The 25,196-nt window shown below is 51.5% G+C and overlaps 10 protein-coding genes across 10 annotated transcripts; 5 read left to right on the forward strand and 5 right to left on the reverse strand.

The window, feature by feature from the left end:
* Nucleotides 1–1,087: 1,087 nt before the first annotated feature.
* MRS44_005362 (uncharacterized protein) lies at nucleotides 1,088–1,566 on the forward strand (the record flags this gene model as incomplete). The annotated part of the gene is made up of 2 exons (XM_065622570.1): nucleotides 1,088–1,307; nucleotides 1,532–1,566. 2 exons carry the CDS (start codon nucleotides 1,088–1,090, stop codon nucleotides 1,564–1,566), a joined length of 255 nt encoding a protein of 84 aa, XP_065478642.1.
* Nucleotides 1,567–4,726: 3,160 nt separating this feature from the next.
* Nucleotides 4,727–5,836, forward strand: MRS44_005363 (uncharacterized protein; the record flags this gene model as incomplete). Its single annotated transcript, XM_065622571.1, has 4 exons — nucleotides 4,727–4,766; nucleotides 4,831–4,870; nucleotides 5,160–5,517; nucleotides 5,573–5,836. The coding sequence occupies 4 exons, from the start codon at nucleotides 4,727–4,729 to the stop codon at nucleotides 5,834–5,836; spliced, it is 702 nt and encodes a 233-aa protein (XP_065478643.1).
* A 641-nt stretch (nucleotides 5,837–6,477) lies between these two features.
* On the forward strand, nucleotides 6,478–7,354 carry MRS44_005364 (uncharacterized protein; the record flags this gene model as incomplete). The annotated part of the gene is made up of 2 exons (XM_046271879.2): nucleotides 6,478–6,580; nucleotides 6,642–7,354. The coding sequence occupies 2 exons, from the start codon at nucleotides 6,478–6,480 to the stop codon at nucleotides 7,352–7,354; spliced, it is 816 nt and encodes a 271-aa protein (XP_046123838.1).
* Nucleotides 7,355–7,911: 557 nt separating this feature from the next.
* Nucleotides 7,912–11,889, reverse strand: MRS44_005365 (uncharacterized protein; the record flags this gene model as incomplete). Its single annotated transcript, XM_046268574.2, has 1 exon — nucleotides 7,912–11,889. The coding sequence occupies one exon, from the start codon at nucleotides 11,887–11,889 to the stop codon at nucleotides 7,912–7,914; it is 3,978 nt and encodes a 1,325-aa protein (XP_046123837.2).
* A 2,277-nt stretch (nucleotides 11,890–14,166) lies between these two features.
* MRS44_005366 (uncharacterized protein) lies at nucleotides 14,167–14,547 on the reverse strand (the record flags this gene model as incomplete). Its single annotated transcript, XM_065622572.1, has 1 exon — nucleotides 14,167–14,547. The coding sequence occupies one exon, from the start codon at nucleotides 14,545–14,547 to the stop codon at nucleotides 14,167–14,169; it is 381 nt and encodes a 126-aa protein (XP_065478644.1).
* A 116-nt stretch (nucleotides 14,548–14,663) lies between these two features.
* On the reverse strand, nucleotides 14,664–15,983 carry MRS44_005367 (uncharacterized protein; the record flags this gene model as incomplete). The annotated part of the gene is made up of 1 exon (XM_046268573.2): nucleotides 14,664–15,983. One exon carries the CDS (start codon nucleotides 15,981–15,983, stop codon nucleotides 14,664–14,666), a length of 1,320 nt encoding a protein of 439 aa, XP_046123836.2.
* Nucleotides 15,984–17,393: 1,410 nt separating this feature from the next.
* MRS44_005368 (uncharacterized protein) lies at nucleotides 17,394–18,832 on the forward strand (the record flags this gene model as incomplete). Its single annotated transcript, XM_065622573.1, has 4 exons — nucleotides 17,394–17,751; nucleotides 17,814–17,946; nucleotides 18,002–18,459; nucleotides 18,528–18,832. The coding sequence occupies 4 exons, from the start codon at nucleotides 17,394–17,396 to the stop codon at nucleotides 18,830–18,832; spliced, it is 1,254 nt and encodes a 417-aa protein (XP_065478645.1).
* A 526-nt stretch (nucleotides 18,833–19,358) lies between these two features.
* Nucleotides 19,359–21,077, reverse strand: MRS44_005369 (uncharacterized protein; the record flags this gene model as incomplete). Its single annotated transcript, XM_065622574.1, has 3 exons — nucleotides 19,359–20,662; nucleotides 20,755–20,891; nucleotides 20,953–21,077. The coding sequence occupies 3 exons, from the start codon at nucleotides 21,075–21,077 to the stop codon at nucleotides 19,359–19,361; spliced, it is 1,566 nt and encodes a 521-aa protein (XP_065478646.1).
* A 45-nt stretch (nucleotides 21,078–21,122) lies between these two features.
* MRS44_005370 (uncharacterized protein) lies at nucleotides 21,123–23,294 on the forward strand (the record flags this gene model as incomplete). Its single annotated transcript, XM_065622575.1, has 5 exons — nucleotides 21,123–21,174; nucleotides 21,485–21,890; nucleotides 21,948–22,525; nucleotides 22,608–23,047; nucleotides 23,145–23,294. The coding sequence occupies 5 exons, from the start codon at nucleotides 21,123–21,125 to the stop codon at nucleotides 23,292–23,294; spliced, it is 1,626 nt and encodes a 541-aa protein (XP_065478647.1).
* Nucleotides 23,295–23,823: 529 nt separating this feature from the next.
* Nucleotides 23,824–25,138, reverse strand: MRS44_005371 (uncharacterized protein; the record flags this gene model as incomplete). The annotated part of the gene is made up of 2 exons (XM_065622576.1): nucleotides 23,824–24,874; nucleotides 24,978–25,138. 2 exons carry the CDS (start codon nucleotides 25,136–25,138, stop codon nucleotides 23,824–23,826), a joined length of 1,212 nt encoding a protein of 403 aa, XP_065478648.1.
* Nucleotides 25,139–25,196: the final 58 nt, after the last annotated feature.

A 25,196-nucleotide genomic window follows, 5' to 3' on the forward strand; every position in this document is an offset into this window, starting at 1 on the left:
TTCCACCATTGCGCCTTATAAGTTATCTCGCGTCTCAGCTTCCGATCTATTTCCGGTATACTTCGCAATATATTCTCATACTTAACTGCCCATATATCAAGATACTCAGCAGCGTCATGCTAGGCTTAACAGGGTAGCAGCAATCAGATAGCCTAAAGCATAAAGGTAAAGGCTTGCGCAATAGCAGTACAATAAAGCCTCATCTCGTCTTCCTCTTAGACATCTAGGCTTAGCACGCAGACGAAGTAATAAACATAGGAAGGGTCATCGGGAATATAAAAGAAAATATATACCTCTCCAGTGCATACATATCTAAACTATATGCTTTTTCCTATTATATAGGAGAAGAGCTAGGTCACGACGGCAGTGGCAAGTTACTTCGCTATAAATTCATATCCCTCACCATCCTAATTAATCACATCACGATCCAGCTAGATTTCAGAGACTAACCCCATAATAATCTCATCGCGTCTCAACTTATATAGCGCCTTATACTCGATCGCAACGGCAGGGATATGTTATTCATTAGAGGCCCAGTATATATAGAACTAATCTACTTAGTTGCCCTTCCCCCGTGCCCTTTATTAACGCCGAATCAATCGGTTAGATAGCCTAGAACTAATTAATACTTGCTCCATCGATTCAGACAGTAAGTCATTAATAATACCGAGGTTTATATAGCTTTTAAAGGTCACTATACCATCGAGACCAAAATAATATCTCAACGACGAATCCTTATATATCGCGTCTACTAACTTCTAGACCGCATTCTCCATAACGTCTCGCTCATTATTTCGGAGTCTAATCTCGCTGCTAACCAGGTGAAGCAGGGATCTCATATAGTCTAATTAATGCCAAGACGAGAAGATAGCTTAGGAAGAAAAAGAGGGACTAAAGGAAAGCTTATCCCAGATATATTCTTATTGCCTTGCAAATATAGCCCACGGGATAATTCATCGAGGATAAATTCGGCCAGTTAGGTTCATCATATCTCCTTATATCATCAAGGAACGGTCGGTCTATATTTCGATATCAAGGCTAAGCGAATAGCATATTTCGAGATATAATTAGAGCGTCAATAGTCGCGATGCGTCTACGAGTTTCTCGGCTTCTTCGCGTCGGCGTTGTTCTTCTTCGCGTCGGCGCTGTTCTTCTTCGCGTCGGCGTTATTCTTCTTCGCGTCGGCGTTATTCTTCCTCTCGTTGGTGTTGTTCCTCGAGCGCGCGACCTTCAGCAGCTTCACGTCGTCGTTGCTCCTCCCGCAGTAGCTCCTGCAGTCTCTCAATTTCTCCCATGGGGTCTGGTAGGTTTGTGAGAGAGACGGATGATCGGTGTCGAGAACATACTAGTTAAGGGAAAATCACCGGGACAACAGAGCACCAATTGTCTGGTAACAATGTACGTAAGCGGACTAGTCCGCACAGCCACATTTAGAACCGCAATGTGGGGCTTGCTTGGCCTAATTGAGGAACCCACTCCATTGATGACGCGGCCTCCAGGCTGCACCTTTCACTTGCGACTCAGGCTGCAGGCTGCGTCGACATGTCTGCGAGAAGCATTGTTTGATGTAGGCAGTACCCCATGAGCCTCCGGAAATGCGACCCCGGTAGGCCCTACGGGGGCCGATCGTCGATGACCACCATCCTATCACTTATCAGTGGTCCATATAGGGTCAGGGTTAGCCTAGGTCTAAAGGTCTTAGAGAAAATTTTCCTTACTTTAGAAAAATAGCTTTAAATAATTCTAGAAAAATAAGCTTTGCGATATATAAGACCTAACCTATACTATTAAATAGCCCTTTTTCTTAGGTTTATAAAAATATATAACTTTATTATTTTATAATTAAGGCTAGCTTATAATATGCTCTAGAAGGTTACCTAATAGGGGGTATATAATATTAACTCTATACTTTTCTTATTAATTTCTATTATAAGCTAATTAGAGCCTTTAAATAGCCCTACTATTATTATAATACCCCTATTAATATTATAATATCCCTATTATTTCTTAACCTTAAATCTATCTTTAAAATCTTAAAGAGATTTTTTTTTCTTTTTTTTTTTCTCTTTAACCTCCTTAAATAAATTTATAAAAAATAACTATCTCTAAATCTCTATTTTATCTATTACTATAGCTCCCTCTCTTATTACTTAGCAAGCTTAAGCCTAAGAATATAATTATAAATACCGCTAAAGGTGTCACGACCTGACAAAGCACACGTCACGTGCGCACGAGGGGCACCCACTCCCCACCAATCAAAGCACGATCACGGGGAACAACTCCACGATCACGGTGATCGCTCCCGGGTCACCAACGATCACCGACACAATCACCATAATCACCACCTCGAGCGTCGTGATCAGGCATGGCACGAACCAGTATATAGTACGCACTTACATACACTTTCTTATATACCAGCTACCTCAGCTATCAATACAACTTAGTTATACTCAATACCTTTAAGCACATTACCAGACGTGACTTATACTACCCTTTAAGGCTATGTAATATTCTCCTCTGCTAATATAAACTAATATAACCGGTTTATCCCTTAGGAATCCTATGATTATTATAAAAGGCTTATAAAAGCCTATTAATAATAAACTCTCGCTAAAATTTATTTATAATCTTTTACTTAATTTACTTAAATTCCTTATTAAATTCTATTAATTTTCTAACTTAATAAGCCTTTTAGCTTAAACTTTTACTTAATATTTCTCTTTATTTTAAAATAATCTTTAATTAATATAAATCTTATTAGACTCTCTTTTATATCTTTATTATAATAAAATTAACCTTATTATTAATTTTTTTTCTTTACCTTAAGCCTAATAAGAATTTCTCCTCTTAAGGGTAAAATTAAACCCTATATAATATTCCTCTTTTATTAACTTAAATAATTTTACCTAAATCTAAGCTAATTTTCTATTAAAGCCTATGCCTTTTTTAATTATAATCTTAATAAGAGCTTACCCCTTAGGCTATTTCTAAGCTAAAGCCTAAGCCTAAGACTAAGAGCTAGCTATAATTAATATTATACTTAGTTACTTTATAAGCTACCTAGGCTAAAAGCCTATATTATTTAATAAACTCACTACTCTATTAAAACCCTTATCTTAATTTAAGCCCCCTCTCCGCTATAGCCCTTAGCTTTAGGTATGATAATCATGGGATTCCCAAGGGATAAACCAGTCGTGCTAGTTTATATTAGCAGAGGAGAATATTACGTAGCCTTAAAGGGTAGTATAAGTCACGTCTAGTAATATGCTCAAAGGTATTAAGTATAACCAAGTTATATTGATAGCTGAGGTAGCTAGTACATGAGAAAGTGCTAATGAATGTGTTCTATATACTTTGAGTGCATCCTGGGACCGACGTTGTCTATACTCGGTCCAGGGTAGGACCGGCATCTGTGTTGCTCGGTCCTGGGACCGGGAGGAGCGATGGTCGTGATAGATTGCCTTGACATGGCAGTTGACAAGTCAGTTGGCCTCGGCTCAGGCGAGAGTCAGGATCTCAAATATGAAAAGGAGTTTTGGGATCCAGCTATCATTGAAAGGGACCTGTTGCTCAAACCAAGCCCGAGCTTGGTGTTCGGCCTTTAAGGCTACCCCATCGTTCTCAGATGCAATCTTGGTAACAAGCTTTCCGAGAGACTGGTCGTCATATGCACATAGAGCAGCTATAACTCTTTTGACCACTGGCTTCTGTTCACAGTGATCATTAGCCCCCAGTCTGGGTAGTGCCCTCGCTGGTAGGCCCACCCTCTCTTTTTGCAGTTCAATGCCAATTTGCCCGCAAACATGGAATGTATGCGTACATAGGCTGCATGTTCCTTGTCCTTGCAGTAATTGCGGGATCGAGAGATCTTAAAGCCACTGCAAGATCAGCCTTGCCTTATGCCCAATGACTGGCCAAGAGCATGTGCTCAAGTCATGGTCAGTGCATAGCCTTCCGGTGACGACAAAGCAAACTTCACACCCAACAGTTCGCCACCACTGGAGTGTCTTTTGTATATCGTCTAGCCGATACTCTAGCAGTATTCCCGCCTCTCTCTTCTTGATGTATGCATTGATGAGCGCCAAGAGCAGATGTCGTTCTGCGTTCTGATCAAGGGTCAGTTCCGCAGTGAGGGAGTCAAACAACGGCCCAGTGCTCCAGGAGTTCGGCGATTCTTGCTGCTCAGGGTTTCTGGGATTGACAGACAAAGGCTGAGAAGAACCGAAGCTTGTCCGGAATAGTGTGGGAGAGGAACCCCGGTACGATTGTGTTTCTCCCTGCAGTGGAAATTAAAAGAACGGAAAGTCTGTTTGTGAAGACTAGAGCATAGATTGTTCTAGCTGGTGTGAAGAGAACTTGCTCTTCCATGGACCGCGCACGGCCATAGTCCTGCCGCTTTCGTCAAGACGAATAGTTCCACTGATCCCTGTCGGGACTCGGATGTCCGAATAAGGTTCGGATTTCCGAGACCAATCTCCACGCGAACTGTAACATTGTAAGGTAGACACTCTGCCTAATCTCTTAGCGCCCTGTAGTGCAACCTGAGTTCCCTCTTATCACTGCAGCTTGTCAGCTTATCCGATCCCGTCTCGACCTGGAGGCGGCGAGGTACTTCTATGTTAGACTGATCCAGGTTTCATTTTTTTCTTCTGACTCGCCAAAGTTCTCTGATACGCAACTTTCTTGTTCTCCATCTCGCTCACAATCTGGCAGCCATCTCGTCAAAATGGGGTTCACCGATCTGCTATCGGATGCCGGTCTCACTGGTATGTACTCCAACTGTGTGTGGTTGGCTTGCGAGTCCCGTCATCCAGCCTTACTCGAATGCAGTTCTCAACAACTGGTTGAGCACTCGCTCTTACATCACCAGGTGAGTTTGTTACAGCTTGGTCTCTTCGAGGTGCCCCTATCGGCACATTTCCGTCTCCCAGGATTGAGCGTGCACTCCGTGCTTCTCCTCGGACTTCAGACACACACGCTCAGCATGTTACCCAATTGGTGGACATTTCTTGTCAGCCTTGAGACCTGCAGATGACGCCCCCAATTTTTTTTTGGAGATTATTATCTTCACTCTGCTTCAGTTACTAGGCTTGACGTCATTGCTCTCTGAAAACAATCCCTCAGTCGAAGCCATACCAACTTACTCGCCACATCGACAGCTATTCGCCCTCTCAGGCCGATGTCGCCGTCTTCAAGGCCTTGAGCGCCTCCCCTGAGGCCGCCAAGTATCCTCACGCAGCGCGCTGGTACAAGCACATCGCTAGCTACGATGCCGACTTCGCCACCCTTCCTGGTGACGCGGGTAAGTCGTACACGGTCTACGGTCCCGACGTCAGCGTCGCCACTTTGAATCCTGCCAAGGCTGCGGCTGCCGCGGAGGACGACGACGATGTCGACCTGTTCGGCAGCGATGATGACGAGGAGGAGGATGCCGAGGCCGCCCGCGTCCGCGAGGAGCGCCTAGCTGAGTACCGCAAGAAGAAGGAGTCCAAACCCAAGCCTGCCGCCAAGTCGGTGGTCATATTGGACGTCAAACCCTGGGGTACGTTGTAACCCGACATACATTCTCCAGGTTGACCTTTCTCCCACTGATTACCGCGTCGCAGATGATGAGACCGACATGGCTGCTCTCGAGTTCGCCGTGCGCGGCATCGAGAAGGACGGTCTGGTATGGGGCTCTTCCAAGTTGATGCCCGTTGGCTTCGACATCAAGAAGCTGCAGATCAGCCTCGTGATCGAGGATGAGAAGATCAGCCTGTCCGAACTTGAGGAGGAGATCCAGGAATTCGATGACTATGTCCAGTCCACGGATGTTGTCACCATGCAGAAGCTGTAACTCTGCTGCTGATGAGCCTTTCGAGGCTTCTATGATAGAAATGCGAATAAGCCTTACGCATCCCATAATAAGCCTTTGACTTCACATCGCATGAATTAAAAATGGTGATCAGCATGAAATTACACAGATGTCGATTGCATGTTTTTCCCGCAAAGCCATCAAACACTCGATATCATATCGTACATAACTCGTCCCTTGCCGCAACTTCGCATCTCGGTAGTTAGTTCTCCCGCTCCTCCGTCGAGGATTTTGTTAGGTGAGGTTACACATACTTGCGAGGTCGTCGCAGCAAATGCGAGGAGCGAGCCTATGATTGTGGAGGTCGTTCTCAGCTGCACATCGGAAATCCGATCCCCCACAAACTGCTTTCCGAATCGGGCAACCGGGCTGTCCCCGAGTATCGGACCCTGCATCATGCTTACGGAACTCCTTCATGGCAATTCTTAATTGCTTCTTGAATCCGATCGCTATATGCGGGGCTGTATGACGTTGGTTGGCGGGGACTTACACACTTCTTCACCATCGTCACTGTCTCCTTCTGTCGTCCAACAGACGTCCCTCGATCAGCCATATCGGAATTGCCACACCTCCCCAGTCGCCACTCAAGATAGCAGCACTGTTTTCGTCCGAAGCGCCCAATCATGTCGTCGACCAAGCAAAGGCGCATCGATGCGCTCCCACCCAAGGAGGACGCGCTGGAGATGGAGGTTCTCGTCCTCGGAATGCCCCGGACAGGAAGCATCTGTAAGCTCTCCCCGCCATCCCTTGGCAAAACTTCGATTTCTAACAATCGGCCCGCGAGCAGCCATGCGCCATGCCATGAGTAAGCTGGGCTACAAGGTCTTCCACGGGGGCGTTCTGGAGGCGGATCCCCAGAGATTCCCGTACTGGGAGGAAGCGCTCGTGGGGAAATACTTCGGCGGGAAGCCCTTTGGACGGCCCGAATTTGAAAAAGTGCTCGGCGAGTTCAACGCCTCAGTCAACTTCCCTGCGACTATGTGGGCCGAGGAACTGCTCGAGGCATATCCCAATGCGAAGGTGATTCTCACGACGAGAGACGTGGACAAGTGGCTGTTCTCGATGAAGCAATCCGTCGACGCAAGCTTCATCTGGTTCGCGATGACGTTCAACTGGCTCGCGCCGTTCGATCCCATCTGGGGACCCTGGTGGCGGTTTCACAAGCTGGGGCACAAGATCAGGCCGATTCAGGCGCCGAGGGGAGAGAGAATAGGGTTTCTGGAACACTATGAGTTGATGAAGGAGCTCGTGCCAAAAGAGAGGCTGTTGGAATACCGGGTTGGGGAGGGATGGGAGAGGCTTTGCACATTCCTTGATAAGCCGGTTCCTATGGAGCCTTTTCCGCATGTCAACAATCTTGACTCGTTCCTCGCCGACAGGAACAAGCGGTGGTGGCATGCCTTCAATTGCATGCTGGTCCGCGTACTCCCGCCTACGGCTGTGGTTGTGGCGGCCGTTGCGGCTGCTTGGAAGTACCGCCCTATCCCGCTCAGCTTCTGAACAGGCCGGGTCTTATATTCGAGCCGCGACTTATAATGTTCATTGAAACGCGGTTCGTATCGACAATATAATGTTTGGTTCAGCTTTCAGTACCTATTTGTGAAAACAGCTAGAATTATCCGTGCCTGTCAGCGTGTGCGATGGGTAGGGGCAGTCATGATCCACTGTCATTCCGCCTGGAATAATAGGTACCTAAGCAAGCCTGCAAGACATCTGAGCTCATCTCCTTGCTAGTTCCAGAACCTCGTGCCGCAGAGTCCAGCGAAACAGCTCCTGGGCGAACAATTCACAGCAGTATTGTGCGTGGTACCCGTGCCTCTTATAAACGGTGTTGACGAAGATTAGGTAGCCAGGCGGAAGATACAAATGTAGCTGTGCATTACCAGCATATCTAGACGATTATCCCAGTACGTACCCTGTATTAACTCATGAGAAAGAAGAGGAAGAAAGGAAGAAAGGAAGAGCGGGCGCAGTTACGGTGGTGGAGCCTCACCTCGCTTAACTACCATACTGACTATGCCTCCTCCCCTCCCCTCTCGCCAACCTGTCCAAGTCTATCAGCGAAGAAAATCCCCACTCTCCACACCACCCCTGTCACATAGGCCGCGGAAGGCGCTGTCCTCTTGCTCCCAGAGCGTCAACGGCGAGTCAAACTCTACAATCTGTCCCTGCTCAAGGACGCACACCCTGTCATACCCAACAATGGTCTTGAGCCGATGAGCAATGGTTAGCACGGTCCGCCCAGCGAAGACCTCCATGATGGCTCGTTGGATCCGAGCGTCTGTCTCGAGATCGACTGACGAGGTGGCCTCATCGCACAGGATGATGCGGTTGTTGCGGAGGAGCGCTCGTGCTATGCTCATCAGCTGCCGCTGGCCCTGTGAGAAGTTGGTACCGTGCTCCTCGACAGGGCTGTCGAGAGTGACGCGCCCGGCAGCGAGATTGTCGGCGTCTTTGTCACCGAGGCCGACCCGGCGCAGCACGTCCCAAAGCTCGGGGTCTCCGTATTGGTTGAAGGGGTCGAGGTTCGACCGGACGGTGCCACGGAAGAGGTTGGGGTCTTGCTGGACGATGGAGATGCGGGACCGGAGGTCATGAAGCGGCACTTGGGCGATGTTTATGCCGTCGATGGAGATGGACCCAGCTGAGAGCTCGACCAGCCGGAAGAGTGCAGTCGATATTGATGACTTGCCTGCACCAGTCCTCCCAACAATCGCGATTTTCTCGCCCCCGTGAATACTCATATTCAGGCCGTGCAGTACGAGTGGTAGTCCTGGCCGGTGACGCAGCTGCACGTTGATCATGTTTATCTTGCCCTTTGTTGGCCAGGTCTCTGGGACAGGCAAGATGCCTGGTGCCTGTGGTGATGACTCCTGAGGCAGTTCGGTCCCATATTCATGAAGCCGCTCTGTCGAGATCATGGCATTCTCGACCTCGGACATCTGGCGTGCGACGAGCTGCATCACCTGGGTGATGGCCAAGGAGTACGAGAGCACCAAGCCTGATTCGCTTGGGTGCACTGTGAACCGGAGCAGCACGACGATGAGCCCAACCGTCATCACCGCCAGTATGGCAACACAGTCGAGACGACAGGTCACCCACCGCTGGTTGCTTAAGGTTAACAGGTAAGCCGAGTCCATGTCGTCGATGGCATCGTGCACCGTCTTTCTTGCCTGGTCCTGTACTCCATATGCCCGAATCGTCGGGATGCCCGTGATGGACTCGCTGAAGCGGGCAAACATGACGCCCCGGAGCGTGGCTTCATAGCGCTTGAGCTGTATTGCCGACGCCCGGTAGTATGCCATAGCATAAAGAAAGATGCCAATCAGCACTGGCACCGCGACCAGGAACCAGTGGACAAAGATGCCGAGCATGACCACGATGCTGGTGACGATAGCAATGGAGTACATGAACGTGCGGACTGAGTCCGGGAGCTGGTTGTCCATCACCTCAACATCTCGCGACAAGCGATTGAGAATACGGCCTCGCGGTTGCGTATCGTGGAAGGATAAAGGGGCCTGAACCACACGGGCGGTGGCGTGATCGACCATCTTCCGGGTGGCTCGTCCGGAGAGAACAGAGACCGATGCGCCAAAGGAAAAGAGCAATATGGCCTGGAGGAACCCGATGACGACGTAAAGTGCGATGTACGTGTTCTCGGCGAGGTTTAAGCGGTTCGAAGACCAGAACGCGACCCAGATACTCGTCAGGGCATTTGAGCTCTGGGCCAAAATGAGGAACAAGATAGGAGCGATGCCATAGATGAGGCTTCCGGATGATCGCAGGTATGTCTTGATCATGGTCCAGGACAAGCTACCCACGGCCCTTTCCTCATCTTGTACGAGTGACCCGGGACTCAGAGCTGAAGGCTTGATTGAATCGCGAACTGGTAGTTCTTTCGGCGCTTGAGTTTCATCCGAGTTCTCGTCCTGCTGGGCCCGTGCCACCAAGTCTCGGAACTCGGGCTCCGTGGCCAATAGATCGGCGTAGGTCCCGAGAAGCTTGATCCGTCCATCCTCAAGCCACAGAACCCTGTCGCAACGGCTGAGAACGTGCAGTTGGTGTGTCGAGAGAATCCTCGTCTTGTGCCTGAGCATACCGCATATCGCATGCTTGAAGATGTGCTTCCCGACATGCGCATCGACCGCAGACAACGGGTCGTCCATGAGAATGATGTCGCTGTCCGAGTAGATCGCCCGCGCGAGGTTGACGCGCTGTTGTTGTCCGCCGCTCAAGTTGACACCACGCTCCCCAATCTCCGTCTGTTCGCCCGCTGGGAGGGCGTCGATGTCGATCCCGAGACTGCAAGCCTGGATGGCCTGTTCGTACATCATGGGATCCAACGGCTGCCCAAAGATGACGTTTGCCTTCAATGTGGCGTGCTGGATCCACGCTCGCTGGGGGCAATATGCTCTCGAAGATGCGCCGAGAGTGAGATGGCCGTCTATCTTGCGCATCTCACCGGCGAGAGCAGAGAGCAGCGACGATTTGCCGGAGCCGACGGAGCCCACAACGGCGAGAAGCTCGCCCCGCTTGATGGAGAGGTTGATGTTGTCGAGCGAGAAAGGCCTGGTCTGCTTCTCCGGATCTGCATACGCGTTGGGCGACTTTTCCCACACAAAGCTTGCATCCTCAAGGCTGATCGCCTCATCTGCTGTCTCGTCCCATCTGATCTCCTCCTTGTACTCCTCGGCCATGAAAAAGTCCTGCAGTCGTCCCACGGCGGTCCATGCATCTGCCAGCTGCCCGATGACGAGGGGGAGCATGTTGAACGGAACTCTCAGCGCCGTGAAGAGAGCTAAGGATGAGAACACGGGTGCTACCGCCAGTCCGTGACCTGTTTTGGAGTATACGATGAAGGATAGCATCGCTCCGAAGATGGGGAGCGCGATGGACACGGAATTGAGGGCATTGCGCATGGCGTTCAGCTTGGTAACCCCTATGACTTCCTCGCCGCGCAGACTCGCAAGTTTGTTCAGAAACGGTTCTTCACAAGCGTTATACTTGATGAAGCGCACCGATCCGAGCACTTCGTGCGTGAGCGAGATTCGGGCGTCAGTGACAGGGTTGATGGTTTTCCGGCGCGCAAGGAGGGACTTGAGGCCGAAAGTAAGCCCGGCGATTCCGAAGAAGAGCAGACCGAAGCCAGCAACTGCGGAATATGTGATGTTGACCAGGAGAAGTGCGAATGACAGGAGAATCTGGAGCGGGGCGGACCAAAGAAAGTGAAACATGCCCGCTGCCATGTCAACGCGTCCGGCGTCTGCCGACATCAATGTTGTGATGCGCCCGGCGGAGTAGCCTTCCGAATCTTCCTCGCTTGACGTCTTCATTTTCTTTTTTTTCTTCCTCTGTTTCGTAGTGGTGTCTGTCTCTGAGCATGAGGCAGCCAAAAGTCTGGGTCCCCCAACACGTGCCCTTTCCGATAGTTTCAAGCTTTTATCGAAGAGAGTGGCGACAAGTACAGCTCTTGCCTGAGCACCAACCATGAAGCCAGCGTAGATGAACTGATTTGTGCCGACGCTTTGGATGATCTGCATCCCCACGATGCCAAAGACCAGCCCCAGCCCAACTCCCACCGACTGGCCAGATCCATTGTACGCCTCTTCCACAAAGGCGAGGAGGAAGCGCAGGACAAAAGGAATCAGGGTTTGACAGATACACGCCACAAAAAGCCAGCTGCCGCCAATCCAGAACTCGCGCTTGAAGGTGTCGTGCAGGGCAGCCGCCAGAGGGTGTTTGCTCTTCTGCCTTACGCGCTCTCGGAAGGCGCCGTCGAAACGCATCTTGAGAATCTTGGTGCTTCTTTCGGGGTTGACGAGCCAGAGGTCTGTCTTCTCCAGGGGTCTTCGATATCCGGCCGCCATGATGGGGGTCATCCAGCCGAAAGTCAGGCGGCCGAACAGGCTGGTCCTGTATTCCGGACATTGTGTGCGATGGTGTGGAACTTCCGGGACTGGTCCTCGTTGCAAAGGGTCGATGGGCTGGTACCAGGGCCGTTTGCCCGCACGAGGGTCTGAGGCGCCGTTGTCCATCGTGTCGTGCAATTCAGCCGTACAAAGACAGCATCATCGTCGATAGCTGTTTGAAGATTGTTAGTCGCCATTCCATTGTCTGTGCTGAGATTGTCAGCCGCAGGGAACGTCTCTCCTGCAGTGTTCGGAAAACCGAACTGGTGGACCAGCATCCAGCAAGCTTACAGTGCCTCACACTGGGCAGTCCGCAGCAGTCGTCCCTGCGGCCAGGGAATCGCTGCACGTATTTTAGCCGGCGAAATCGGGGCTTGCTCTCGCCGACACTCCGTGGTTGCCTGTGGCCGAGTCTCAAGTAAGCGAGGAAAGCATCCAATTGATTTTATGCGGGATATCCTCTACTGCCTTACGGCTCTTAGTCCTAAGCGGTCACCCAGTCTAAGAAAAAAATAGCATACTAAAATAGCCCCGCATACTAATATATACTAACTTCCTCCTTATAATATACTCGCGATATCTTATTAACCTTATTATAATACGCTAAAAAAGGCTAGATTATAAGGGGCTTTTAATTATTTATATATTAAAAGGATTTTTTTAAAAGATTAAACTTTTCTCTTTTTTAAGCCCCCCTATGCTCTATATATTATATTTTAGCTATACCTATAAGCTAAAAAAGATATAATAAATTAGATACTAAGGAGACCGCGGGTAGCTTAAAAAGCTATCTAAAAGTAACCTTAATACTATAAAGGCACTTTATAAAAATAAAGGCTTTAAAGCTAAGAGGCTATTATAGCTTAATCTCGCTATAAAAGCTAATATTAATATTAATACTTTTACCTTTATAATCTAAAAGTTAATTATAACCCGCGACCTCTATAAGCAGCTTATTAAGAAAGTTAACTTTAAGTCTAAAGATAAAATTAATTGCTAATATAATTATATTATTAATACCCTTAGACTTAGGCTAAAGCCCGAGGATTAATATAATATATTCTTCTTAGATAAAATATATTTTAGCTATAATAATAAAGGCTAAGACCTTATAGCTAAGAAGCCTAATATAAAGAATAAACCTTTTAATCTCTAAGAGTAATAAGAGCTTAATAAGAAAGACCTTAAATAACTATATTACTAAATAGCTATTAGCTATAACTTTAAAAGTAACCTTATTTAATATAAGGTATTTATTAATTATAATAATAAAATAATATAAGAAGTATATTATAAAAAGATTCTTAAGGGGGTAATTAAGAAGTAAATTAATAAGAGCTATACCTTTATCCTTAAAGAAGATAATAATAGCGGCTATAGGCCTAATACTTATAACCTTATATAGGCTTAGAAAGAGAAATATAGTCTAAATTATTTCTTTAATTACCCTATAGCCTAATTTAAGCCCTATAAAGAATACCTAGTCTATATTAAAGTAATATATTAGAAAATATACTTATTAGGACCCTAAGACCTTTATAAGCCTTATATAAGAGGGTTAAGATAGCCTTATATAAGAGACTATTAATAAATAAATTAGATTGATCTTAAAGGTCTATAATATAAAGGAATTATATAGGAAAATAACTAGCTAGTAGCTAACTAAATTAATATTTTAATTTGCCCTTAATTTAGCTATAAAATTAACCCTTTTAGCGATATTAATTAAGGGGGTAACCAGGGCCCGATTTTAGTATGCCATTTTTTTCTTAGACCACTAGCCACCTTGGGCACTAAGCTGAACAAGGGCCCACTTGGGCGGGAACGCGTGATCAACAGGCCCACAGGTTACTTTTCGAGATAAAAGGAAGGGCGTCTATGATTGCCCGGCAGTGCCACCCACCAGTTCCCACGGCATTTCCCGAGAATAGGTGCTAGGCCCCATGGGGCATAATAGAGCGCACCGCGCGCATAAGCCTCAAAATGTGACGGCCACGATCTGACACAGCTTCTGTCGCTTACCACCCCGGAGACATGGAGTTTAAGAGAACTTCCTGATCCGGAGACAGTACGCCCCGCGCCCGCCGGACCCAAACCCTACCGAGCCCTACCGAACCCTACTAAACCTGCTGCAGGTGCTGGCCCGTCTCAGCGGCGGGCGTCTGGCGTGTAACACCTAGCGCTAACCTATTCTCGTAGAACGAACCAATGAGTGATCTAAAGGACTATGCTTCTTGAAAAAGTTCTAAGATAAGCATGCAGATACGAACCTTAGACAGAGCCCACTTTCTAATAATAAGGCTCCAGGGCGGCACATACTGCTATGTTTAGCCATCGCGAAGCCTCGGGCTCCGGCTAACCCTCCCACATCCCGGTATATTCCCTCCGTCTTATTGCTTTCGTCTAGAGAACGAGATGACGGTGGGGTCTTGGCACAGGGTTGTACATGTCGCCAAATGACATAGGTATGACTTTGGGGGCGGCGGCGACATCGAAGCCGTTTGAGCCGCTGCGAGTGCTGGTGGCTGCTAGCGAGCGCCACGCTGCTGTGTCTGTCGCTCGAGTAGTGTGGCTCCTTGACTCCCTTGGCGACGCCTCGGACCGGGCCGGCGCCGTTGCCGGCTCCGGCATTTGCGCCCCGTCGAGGACGGACCATGTATTAATCACCGGCCGAGAAGCGTCCAGAATGCTTGTTGTCAAGGTGGAAATCTTGGCCTCGCCTTTGCGGTTGGTCATGTTCGATTTGGTGCTTCCTCTGGGCGCGGAAGGCCTGATCTGCAGCATGGTGTTACTTTGGCAATAAACTCGCGCCATCGTCTTCGGTCTCTGGCACCCTGGTCCCCGTCCCGCTGGATCTTCTTCGCTAACGCATATCGCGGCTATTCTTTCCCTTGGCACCTTCAGCAACACAGCATATCCCTGAGTCCCGAGATGCTCTCTACTACGGCCTCCTGCTTCGCCACCAGCGCCTGCGTTAACGCCTGCAGACCAAACTCGTCCTTCGTATTCCCTTCCCCATCTTCCATTGTGCCGGACGCGTCGGCGATATTCTCGGGCAGTGCCCGCTCCGTGAGCTGGATCACTTCATCGATCAGCCCCTCCGCCGCGCCCAGCGCCATGGAGATGGAGTGCATCTGCAGGGGTCTCAGCCGGTCGTCGTTCTGCTCCTTGAGCAGCAGTGACCCGAGCCGCACAGGCGGGAACACAAACGCGCACAGCGCGTTCTTGTTGGTCACCTGCGCGAGCATCCCCTGCAGCCGCCCTAGGAGATCGTGCAGCAGCGAGGCCAGGCGAAGGACGGTGCTAATGAGAAAGAGCGCGGTGGGCATGTCGCGCTCGCATGTCTGGTTGGGGTGGAGCAGCGAACGTAGGGCGAGTCCGAGCCGCAGGGCGGCTTCAACAGGTCCTTCGGGGAAGGCGGCAAATGTCGTGTCGCTGCTGCTGCTGGCCCGCCTGCTGATCTCGCCCGTAGGGCGGACGTGTGTGTATCTCATCGGGGCCGCCAGGAACTGCAATAGGCTGTCTTGCTGTGAGAGCATTTGTGCGTGGAGGTCCATCAGAGCTTGCATGTATGATGCTGAGGGAAGTCTTGACAGTTCTGGAGACCGACTCTCGCTGCCGCTACCCCTTATCTTGTGCATCGTGCTTAGGCCGCTGGTTGATGTAACTCCATCTTGGAGCGTTTCTGAGAGGCCGGGGCGCATACTGTGGCTGGAGGCGCTGGGATTGCTTAATGTTGGCGCGAGAGATGTGGGCAGTGTAACGGCGCGCATCGAGTCCGGTCCAACGTCGTGGACAAGCGGTTCCCATGACAGGTCGGAGAGGCCGTCGCCGCTGGGGGCCATGGATACCGATATCAGGTCCAGAAGTGCGTTGGATGTGTCGGTGTTCATGTCATGTGTTTGTTGCTGATGCAAGTCGTGGGTCGTGTCAGTCGTCATGTTGTTTGATGACACTGCCGTCGCCGGAAGGCTCAGGGTGTCTTCTTCCATAGGCTTTGGTGTCGATGGCGGCCCGCTTGATCCTCGCCTTGCTTGCTGCTGGCCAACACGACCACCTCGACGAGATGGTCGAGGATGGCAGTCGGAATATGCTGCGCGGGTGCAACGCCGACACCGCACCTCGCCGGGCGCCCTGCGACAGCGAACCTTTGAGGCATGACACCTCTCACAAGCTGGTAGTTGATCTTGAACGTCTGGACTGTTCTTGTCGTGGTTCATGATGCACTTTTCTGCTCAAGGTCCAGTGCCTAGTAGCGTCTGGACCTGATGAGATATGTTTCGTGGAGTCGGGCTAACGCTATAATCAGTATGGTTACCTCCTTGGGATACAATCTCAACACCAACAGGACAGGGGTGCCGGAAAATAAACCGTAGCTCGGCAGGCACTGGAGACAGTCAAAAGGTATCTTGTGACGTCTGAACCTGTGGGGGCTCAGAGGAGTGGTCGATTGATGTAAGTAAGTGGACTAGGTTGGCAACACTGAGCGATGCGTCACCAGTCGGGTGCAGTGTTCAGGGAATTGGAACATTAGATGCGTTGACTGTTGTTATTGATAGCTGAAGAGCTGTAAGGTAATGAGAGAGGTGAAGCGATGCTTATTATATAGTAGAGTGTGCTGTGACATTGGCCCTCGACTACGACCCTACATATTGAAGGATTATGCAGCCTGACACATTGCCAACGACCGCGAGAGCGACATAGCATCCGCCACGCGGCTCGGCCCCGAGAAAGCTCCCTGATTCTAAATCAAAAACCACTGTCTATTGTAAGCAAACACGAATAGGACCGTGCGTCGGGGGGAAAGTGTGTCTGCCCCAACATTCTGCAACGCATATATATCATAATTCCTATTCAACCACCACGTCAGATATAGAAACCTGTATTACAGTCCTATATGTAGTATTATTGAAGAGATTTTGAGAGGGGCTACCTAATGGTTTATTTTTTTCTGGTATCTGACGTTGTTGTTAGTTTGGAATTGGTGGAATTGTATATTTTGATGTCAATTTTGGGGGTGATGCGGCAAATTCTGTAAATTATAAGCGACCGGAATATTAGTGTTTGGGTCAGGCTGAACCAGCGTTTTTTTATAAATTAAGTGCCAAGCTAAGGAAAATAGAAAGTGCTGATTCTATCATACCCATGCATCGTTTCAGGCGCGGCACAGTGGGATGCGGGATGGGTGGTTAAAGTCCTGAGCATTGAATCTCTTTTTTGCGCCTCTCATGGACATATTACTCAGCTCAGATAAGCTCGGATTCCCGATGTCCTAGGATGGATCCCCGACTTTAGGAAATACTTGGAATTGTGGAGTATTCTCACCTTGCCGCGCATAGCGAAAATCGAGTAGGGACGTTTATCCGAACATTGATAGGACGACATAGGCGAGCTGACACTGTGTATGCCTTGGACTACCTAATCATGTAAGGTGACATAAGGGCACGGCAGCCGAGAACGGACAAAATAACACCACGGATCAAGGAATTGATGTCGACACTTTAAAGACACACGAAAAGTCCCGACTTGGGTGGATCACAAACAGTCATCCACAACGCCCCTACCACAACGTCATCGAGACGGACTTAGGAAATTACATCATACTCACAAGATTACACCTGTTCGTCACCATGGCCGGACCCGGAGCATCGCCTGCCCCCTCGCCCGACCACCTCGACGCTCTCGCAGCCAAGCTTACCCAAGCAGCCAATGCCCTCCGCCAAAAGAGCACTTCTCCCAATGGCAACGGCGCGGCGAAGGAGAGCCTGAGCACCGCCGCCGAGGCGCAGAAGGCAGGCGTCGCGGCGCTGCGCGGCATGACGTCGCCCAAGGAGCGCTTCCTGGACCTGATGCTGATCCCCCCTGCCATGGGCGTGCTGCGTGTCTTCCTGCACTGGGGCGCGCTCGAGCGCATCCCGCGCGACTGCATCACGCCAATCTCGTACGCACAGCTCGCCGACGAGCTGGGAGCCGAAGTCGAGCTTGTCCGTGAGTTGATCAGCGAACTGGGGATGTACTAGCAGGACTCAAAGTTGACTCGTGCGTCGCAGGACGCCTTGCATGGGTGCTCGTCGCGGCGGGCTTCCTCAAGCAGATTGGAGATGACGAGGTGGTCAACACGCCGAACGCGGTGATGCTGATTGGAAACGTGACTTTGAGGGGGGTTTTGGACGTGGTTGCTGAGTGAGTCCCTTTGGATTCTCTACCTCGTGCGGCTCTCGTGCTAATCAACCTGAAGACAAGTGAGGGCGGCGATGGTCCTTCCCAAGTACTTCGAGCGCTACGGCCGGGTCGAACCAACCCAGCAGCGCGGCAGCCCGTGGACATTTGCCCGGGGGCAGCCCGACAAGACCATCTGGGAGATCATGTCGGCGGATCCGGAGGAGGTCGAGGTCTTCGCCAAGTCCATGCGCGCCAGCTCTAGATTCTACCCCATGCTTAGCCCGTATGATTTCTCCTGGATCGTTGAGAAATCCGTCGAGGACCAGAGCCGGCCCCTAGTCGTCGATCTCGCGGGTAGTGACGGCGAGTCCTTGCTGTCAATCTTGCGGAACACACCCGGCTTGCCGGCTGAGCGGTGCGTGCTGCAGGACTTGCCGCATGTGCTGGAGGATAACGCGAAGATGCGGCAGGAGGAGGAGATCAAGGCGTTGCAGAAGGTGCCGATCGACATTTTCAAGGATGAGCCTGTCAAAGGTAAGCTTATATGGGATTACCTATATCAGACGCTACGAAATGAGACTGACATACCTTACTCTCATTAGGAGCCCTTGTCTACCAGATCCGCCGTACCTTGCACGACTATGCCGATGCGGACGTGCTTCAGGTACTACGGCTGATCCACAACTCCATGGCGTCTGACAGTCGGCTGTTGATCGTCGAGTGTATCATGACTAACCCGCCAACACCCATGGCCGCCGCCGTGGACTTGTTCATGTGTATTACCGCAGGAAAGGAGCGTACCATTGAGATGTTTGAAAACCTGGCTGCTGATGCCGGTCTGCGTATCACGAATGTTGTTCCTGGGGAAACTAGCGAGATGGGAGTGTTAGAGTGTATGAAGATATAAGGGTGGGTACCTAGAGGTTAGGTAGATAGATAGCAATTTGTTCTGATACCTTATCATCTAGTATGAGAGAAATGTTAGAGCATGTCTCTGGTGGTTGGACTTATGGCAGTAAAAGGTCACTGGTGATAAAAGCACAAGTACAAAACGACGGCATGATGATGTGTACGATTGTCCACATTGTGTGAAGATATTGTCTAACCTATGAAGATGAGTGAAGAAAAGCGCGGCGTGCTAAGAAGCGTCTCTCAAGAATAACAAACTATGCCCGAGGGACGTCCGGGCCCCTCTAGTGTTCTCTCGGTGTCCAATGGCCTATGGTTAACATTATGTGCTCGCGATTGCATCTTTCTCCCCTCATTTGCGTGCGTGACACTGGACAGGCAGTCAGGCAGAGATAGACACCAGGAGCTTGGCATAGCAGAGAAATCAACGTATACTATGTTACCTTATCACTGTCTCAGGAACCAAGTCGGGTCTGTAGAGATCCTGAAGCGACGAAGAATTGCTATTTACTACAAGTGACCATCTAGTCTTCTACCTTGATCAGGCCCACATCGCCGCGCTCCAGTATCGCCGAGAATCCATCAATAACCTGGCCTGTAAAGTCCACTAGGCCCTTGTTGTTCCGGTTTGTGTTGCGGTGCAACACACGATGGCTTATGCGCTTCAAGATGTCGACTTCCTCAGGCGTCATCTTCTGGAGCGTCTCGGGCGCCCTCTGCGCAGCCTGGACGACCTTCTCCGTCATCAACTTCTCCTGCTCGGGCGTGACTTCAAACGATTCAAGCGCGAAGTTGACCGACTCCACCGCCTTGTTCTGCACCGACGCATCTGACTCGTGAGTGTCGGCCACACCCTGGATGACGGGCTGAATGGCCTTGAAGGCGGTGTCGAAGCCGTCCTCGGAGTTGCTAGTGATGAGCTCTTCATGCTTGAGGCGCAGCTGGCGCTGCACTGCCATGACAATGAGGAGCAGGCGGGTGTAGTTCTCGGCGACCTTGGTGGCGTGCCATTTCGCAGCGGCGCGCTCATCCGCCTGTCCACGACGCGACGCCTGAATCGATACAGCGGCTGCGAGACCGTTGTTCAGAGCCAGGTGCACGCCTGACGAGAAGTACGGGTCGACGAACGCAGCGGCGTCGCCGGCGACGCGGAAGTACGGCCCCGCGTAGGCCGATGCGCTGTACGACCAGTCCGACGCTTGCTTGACATCGGCTACGATCTCTGCATTCGACAGCATCTCGCTGATCTGCGGCGCAAGCTTGAGATACTCGCGGTAGAACTCCTGGCCAGACAGCCCAAGCTCCTTCTTCTTGGCCAGGAAAAGGTCCTGGCGGGCCACAATGCCGACTGACAATGTGCCGTTGTGCAGCGGGATAGCCCAGACCCAGCCACTCGCGTCATCGAGGTTCTCGAAGAAGGGCGAGTTCTCGTTGTGCTTGCCAACGTTGAAGCGCTTCGCGCCCTTCCAGTAGGTCCACTGGGCGAGGTTCTTCAGGCCTTCGTTGAACTTGCGATTCTTCAGGTACTTTGTGCACATGATCCCGTTGCGTCCGCTGGCGTCGATAAGGTAGTCGAACTTGATGTTGCCCCTGGTTCCGTCTTTGCGCGACCAGTCGGCCGATACGGGACGGCCTGGGTTGGCCAGGTGCGAACCCTCGCCCATCTCGAAATCGGGGAGGGGCTCGAAGTTGATGCTGTCCACTTTCGTGCCATCGAATGTCTTGGCTCCGTTGTTCGCGGCGTGCTTGAACAACAGCTCGTCTGCCTCGGACCGGATGACGTTCCATGAGTGACCGCCGGGGCCGAGCGCCTCGGAGAAGTCGGTGACTGTGTGCGGTTCAACCATGATCAGCCATCTTGTCCTGCCTCCTCTCTGCAGTATCATGGAACAAAAACAGTCGCAGTTGGGGAAAACTAACACGCCTCCCTCTTGTCTGTGATCTTGAATGTGGCGCCGAATTTCTTTTCGAAGCCGTGCTTGTCGAAGGCCTCCTCGGCATCAATGAGGCGCAAGAGGAACCGTATCGCTGCCAGCATACTCTCACCGATGTGGTATCTTTAAATTTTGAAGATTAGTTCATCCCCTTGTCCTTGAATGATGTGATGATTTGACGTACCTGGGGAACTTATCGGCATCGACAAGCACGACGTCGACGCCCTCGCGAGCGAGCACGCAGGCGGCGTACGATCCCGCCGGCCCGGCGCCCACAATGAGAACAGAAGTTTGCGAGGGAACAGACATAGTGATGGTCGTGTATTCAATGCTGCGGTGTGACAAAAATGCAAAATGGGTGTTGCATGCTCTACTGCCAACGGTGTTTCCATACATTTAAGTGTATGTAAGCCAAGGTGTCGACAACAGACAGCGAACCCGGCATCGGGGTCGTCCGCTGCCCATCTGCTCATCTCTCGGCTGTAGAGCTGATGTCCGTTTTCGAGATTCCGTGTTCCTGATTCGGACTTTCGAGCGACTTCCAGGCTGCGACCGGACGTCACCCCCTCTCGGATTACCGAGCTGACAGTGACCGCATATTTGGAACACCTCCGCAGAACCGAAGCAGGCTGGCTCTTTTACCATGCTACCTTCTACTCGAAGACGATTCCAACAGCAGTCCATGATTCAGGTTGACATAGATTGAACTCTAGCAGTTTGTCAAGTCACCGTTGCGCAACCCATCCAATCACACAATTACTACAGCGAGGGCAAGCAACACTCGCCAGCCATCGCCATGCAGTTGACTCTGACTCTACTGCCCGTGGCTCTTGCCGCGGCAGTGGCCTACTTCATCGCTTTCCAGGTGACAGTGTATCGAAGGCGCCGCTCCCATGGCTGCAAGCCGGCGCCCCATGCCATGGCATGGGATCCCATCTTTGGGCTGAAGCACGCCACCGCGCTGCACAAGGCCATCCGCAACCACCGCAACCTGGAGTACTTCGACAAAATGTTCAAGAGCTACGGCAACACTTTCGAAGTGGGTCTCCTGGGTAACCTCATGCACGTCACCTGCGACCCGGAGAACATCAAGGCCATCTTGGCAACCAAGTTTGCCGACTGGTAAGTCGTAACATTCTCTCCTCCTACGTGATGATGTCCACTAACGGGCATTTCCAGGGACATGGGCCCCCGTCGTCGCTGGGCGACCTTCGAGTTCGTCGGCGTCGGCATCTTCGCCGCCGACGGGCAGGACTGGGTGCACGCCCGCACCGCCGCCCGGCCTCAGCTCGCCCGGTCCTACTTCGCCGACACGGCCGTCTGGGAGAAGCACCTCCAGATCTGGTTCGAGTCCCTGCGCGGCCAGAACCCCCCTGGCTCGCTCGTCGAGCTCCAGGAGTGGACGCAGCGCTTCATGGTCGACGTCGGCACCGAGATGCTGTCCGGGCGTCCGCTCGACGTGCTCACCGAGGAGCGTGCCCACGTCGGCCGCCGCTTCTTGTGGGCGCTCGACAGGGCTAACACTATGATCTCGGAGCGTCTCCGTGCCGGTAAGATGTCCTTCCTTGTGCGCGATGGCCAGCTCCAGGAGGCGCGTCGCGTGCTCCATGAGGGTGTCGACCCCTTCGTTATGGAGGCTATTCGTGACCATAAGGAGGGATCTTACGTGGAGGATGACAACAAGTACACTGTTCCCCGCGCTTTGGCTGCCGAGGGCGTGCCGCTGGAGCAGATCCGTGATCACGTTCTCAACCTGCGTAAGTCTTTCTCCGGTGCATGCACCATTGGTCCTGGTCTCTGCCTTGTCATGATTGTGATACTAACGATGCACGAATCCAGTCCTGGCAGCGGTTGGCTCTGAGGCTTCCCTGATTAGCACACTCTTCTTCGTCATGGCCAGGTACCCTGAAGTGCAGGAGAAGCTCCGCCAGGAGATGTCCAATACACTGGAGGGAGACCGTATGCCCACCTACGATGACGTCAGGAACATGAAGTACCTGAACTGGGTCATCAAGGAGGTGCTTCGTGTGTATCCTCCCGTTCCCCAGAACCTTCGCGTGGCCAACAAGGACACCATCCTTCCCGTGGGCGGTGGTCCGGACGGACGATCTCCCGTCTTCATCCCCAAAGGCCACGAGTGCTCTTCTCGTCCTACTCGCTTCATCGACGCGAAGACTTGTGGGGCAAGGATTCCCTTGACTTCAGGCCTGAGCGTTGGGAGAAGGAGAGGCCGACGTGGAGCTACATCCCGTTCAGTGGTGGTCCTCGCATCTGTCTCGGTAAGTAAATATTTGCTTCCACCCCTATGTTTCCCAAGGCGTGGGCAAAAGAAGGAATATTCGCTGACTTGAATGTGTTATGTGATATGTAGGCCAGCAACTTGCACTGGTCGGGGCTGGATACGTCCTCCTTCGCTTCATGCAGCAGTACCCGACGTTCAAGGGGCCTCAGCCAATCCAAGAGTGGGAGGAGAAGCTTAACATCACCTGCTTCGTCAACAACGGTGTGTGGGTAAACATAGGCTGAGTCACTTAACGGTACTTTATATTGGCAAAGGTGGTAAAGGTAAGGGAAAGGTTAAGCAGGTAAATTGAAAGGAGCTAGTATCTTTTTAATAAAGGGGGTGGCTTGTGTTTTATAGCCTGATGACGAATTTGAGTCAATATGTGGCTTACGTAGAGAAAGAAGGGCCTATCCAGATATCGTTAGCCGCTCGCGTCGTTCCTTCTAGAAGGGTTCTACAAACATCACGTGATCGAAACTGCGGGGATTTATCTCCCATTTCGATCTGGCCAGCCCCACGAAGGAAACCCTTTCCTTCTCTCTTCAACTCGGCTGGTCACCGAGTTCAAGGAAGTTGTTTATTTATTTATCTAGAAACGCTGGGCTCTCTTCCCCGCCGAAACCACCTAATCGAGCCCAATTCTGCGAAGTAGCTTCTGGCCGTGTGATGTCAGTAGAGGCACACTCTGGCGTCATCACTCTGTTCAGGTATGTGCATAATATGTTGTGTACACGTATTCCGCATGTTACGTGTATCTTACATGTTCGCTGCCTAGTCCGAATCATCATCCACGGGGTGGCATCGCCGCAAAAAGGACATTTCTATCGCCATACCCGGCCCAAAAGCCACTGCCACCACATCATCCTTGCCTCCCTCAGCCTTCCTCAGTGTGTCCAAAACAATCAAAACCGTGGGGCTCGATGAGTTTCCGCGCGTCTTGTAGACGTGCTTGGTCGCAAACAGCTGCTCCTCGGTCAGGCCCATCGAATCCTGCACCCCTCCGATAATGGCCTTGCCGCCGGGATGCAGAGCCCAGTCAAGGTTGGCGGCTGTCGCATCCGAGAGCCTGACTCTGTCGCGAAACGCAGGCAGCATCTTCGAAAACATGGGTTTCACCGCCGCGGCTGCCGCCGTCGCCACCGTGCGTGTCAGGGTGATCCGATAGCCCGACGGAACAAGGTCCCAGCCCATCTCCTGCATTGAGTCTGGAATGGTCGCATTGTCCCAATCCATGAGCTGGAAGATAGGGCCTCGTCCGCTTTCTGGAAGTCCAGCATCGTTGCACAGTACAAATGCACCCGCACCGTCTGAGAAGAGAGCTGCCGCGATGCTGATATCCTCTGGGCTTGTGCTGGCCTCAGCATCAGCCAGTTCTTGCCTCGCATTGGTGGTGCACAGCTCGCACGCAAAAGCTAGGATCCGCGCTGGTTTGTGCTGTGCTGTTGCGGCGAGGGCGACCTGAGCAGCATTGCGCATGATGGACAGGCCGCCCGCGCATCCCACACCAGCGAGGAGTACGCGTTGTACCTCGGGCCCGAGACCAAGTCTGTTTGCCACAATCAAGTCGACGCCCGGGTTGCCATAGCAAGTCGTGGTGCAAGCGACGACATGAGTGATCTCGGACAAGTCACCACCCCATTCCTTCAGCGCCTTGCGACAGGCTCGCGCACACAGGTCGACGCCCGCCTTGTACCAAATCGCATTCAGATCAGTGATTGTCGGCATTTCAGGACGATGTAGGAGGGGACTCGAGCTCATGTCCTGGACACTCGGTCGCTGGTCGATGCCGGAAGTTCGGTTGACTTGCAGCAACTTCTTGAGCCTGAACAATGACGTTGGGATGTCAGTCACTTCCGGATCACAATCATTCCTCTTTTGCCTTCATTCAGCTGAACATCTGGGCTTTGGTGGCAAGTGCATCTTACCCAGGTGCTTCGACGTCGTAGAAGCGCGTGGCCAGCTCTTCCAGCCGTTCAGGTCCACAAAGATAAGCCCCATACTGGTGACCTAGGCCCATGATCCAAAGTCCAGGGTGCGCACGTGGCGCGTGTGTACCGTTGGTTCCATTGCCGTTCGTGATGGCCATCTTGTTGTTGTGTCCAAGTCTGGTGCCGTGTGCGCTGCAGGTTATTGTGTTGTTCGCG

Source organism: Fusarium solani (assembly GCF_023522795.1).
Source record: "Fusarium solani strain SB1 chromosome Unknown bctg00000002, whole genome shotgun sequence".
NCBI classification, from domain to species: Eukaryota; Fungi; Ascomycota; class Sordariomycetes; order Hypocreales; family Nectriaceae; genus Fusarium; species Fusarium solani.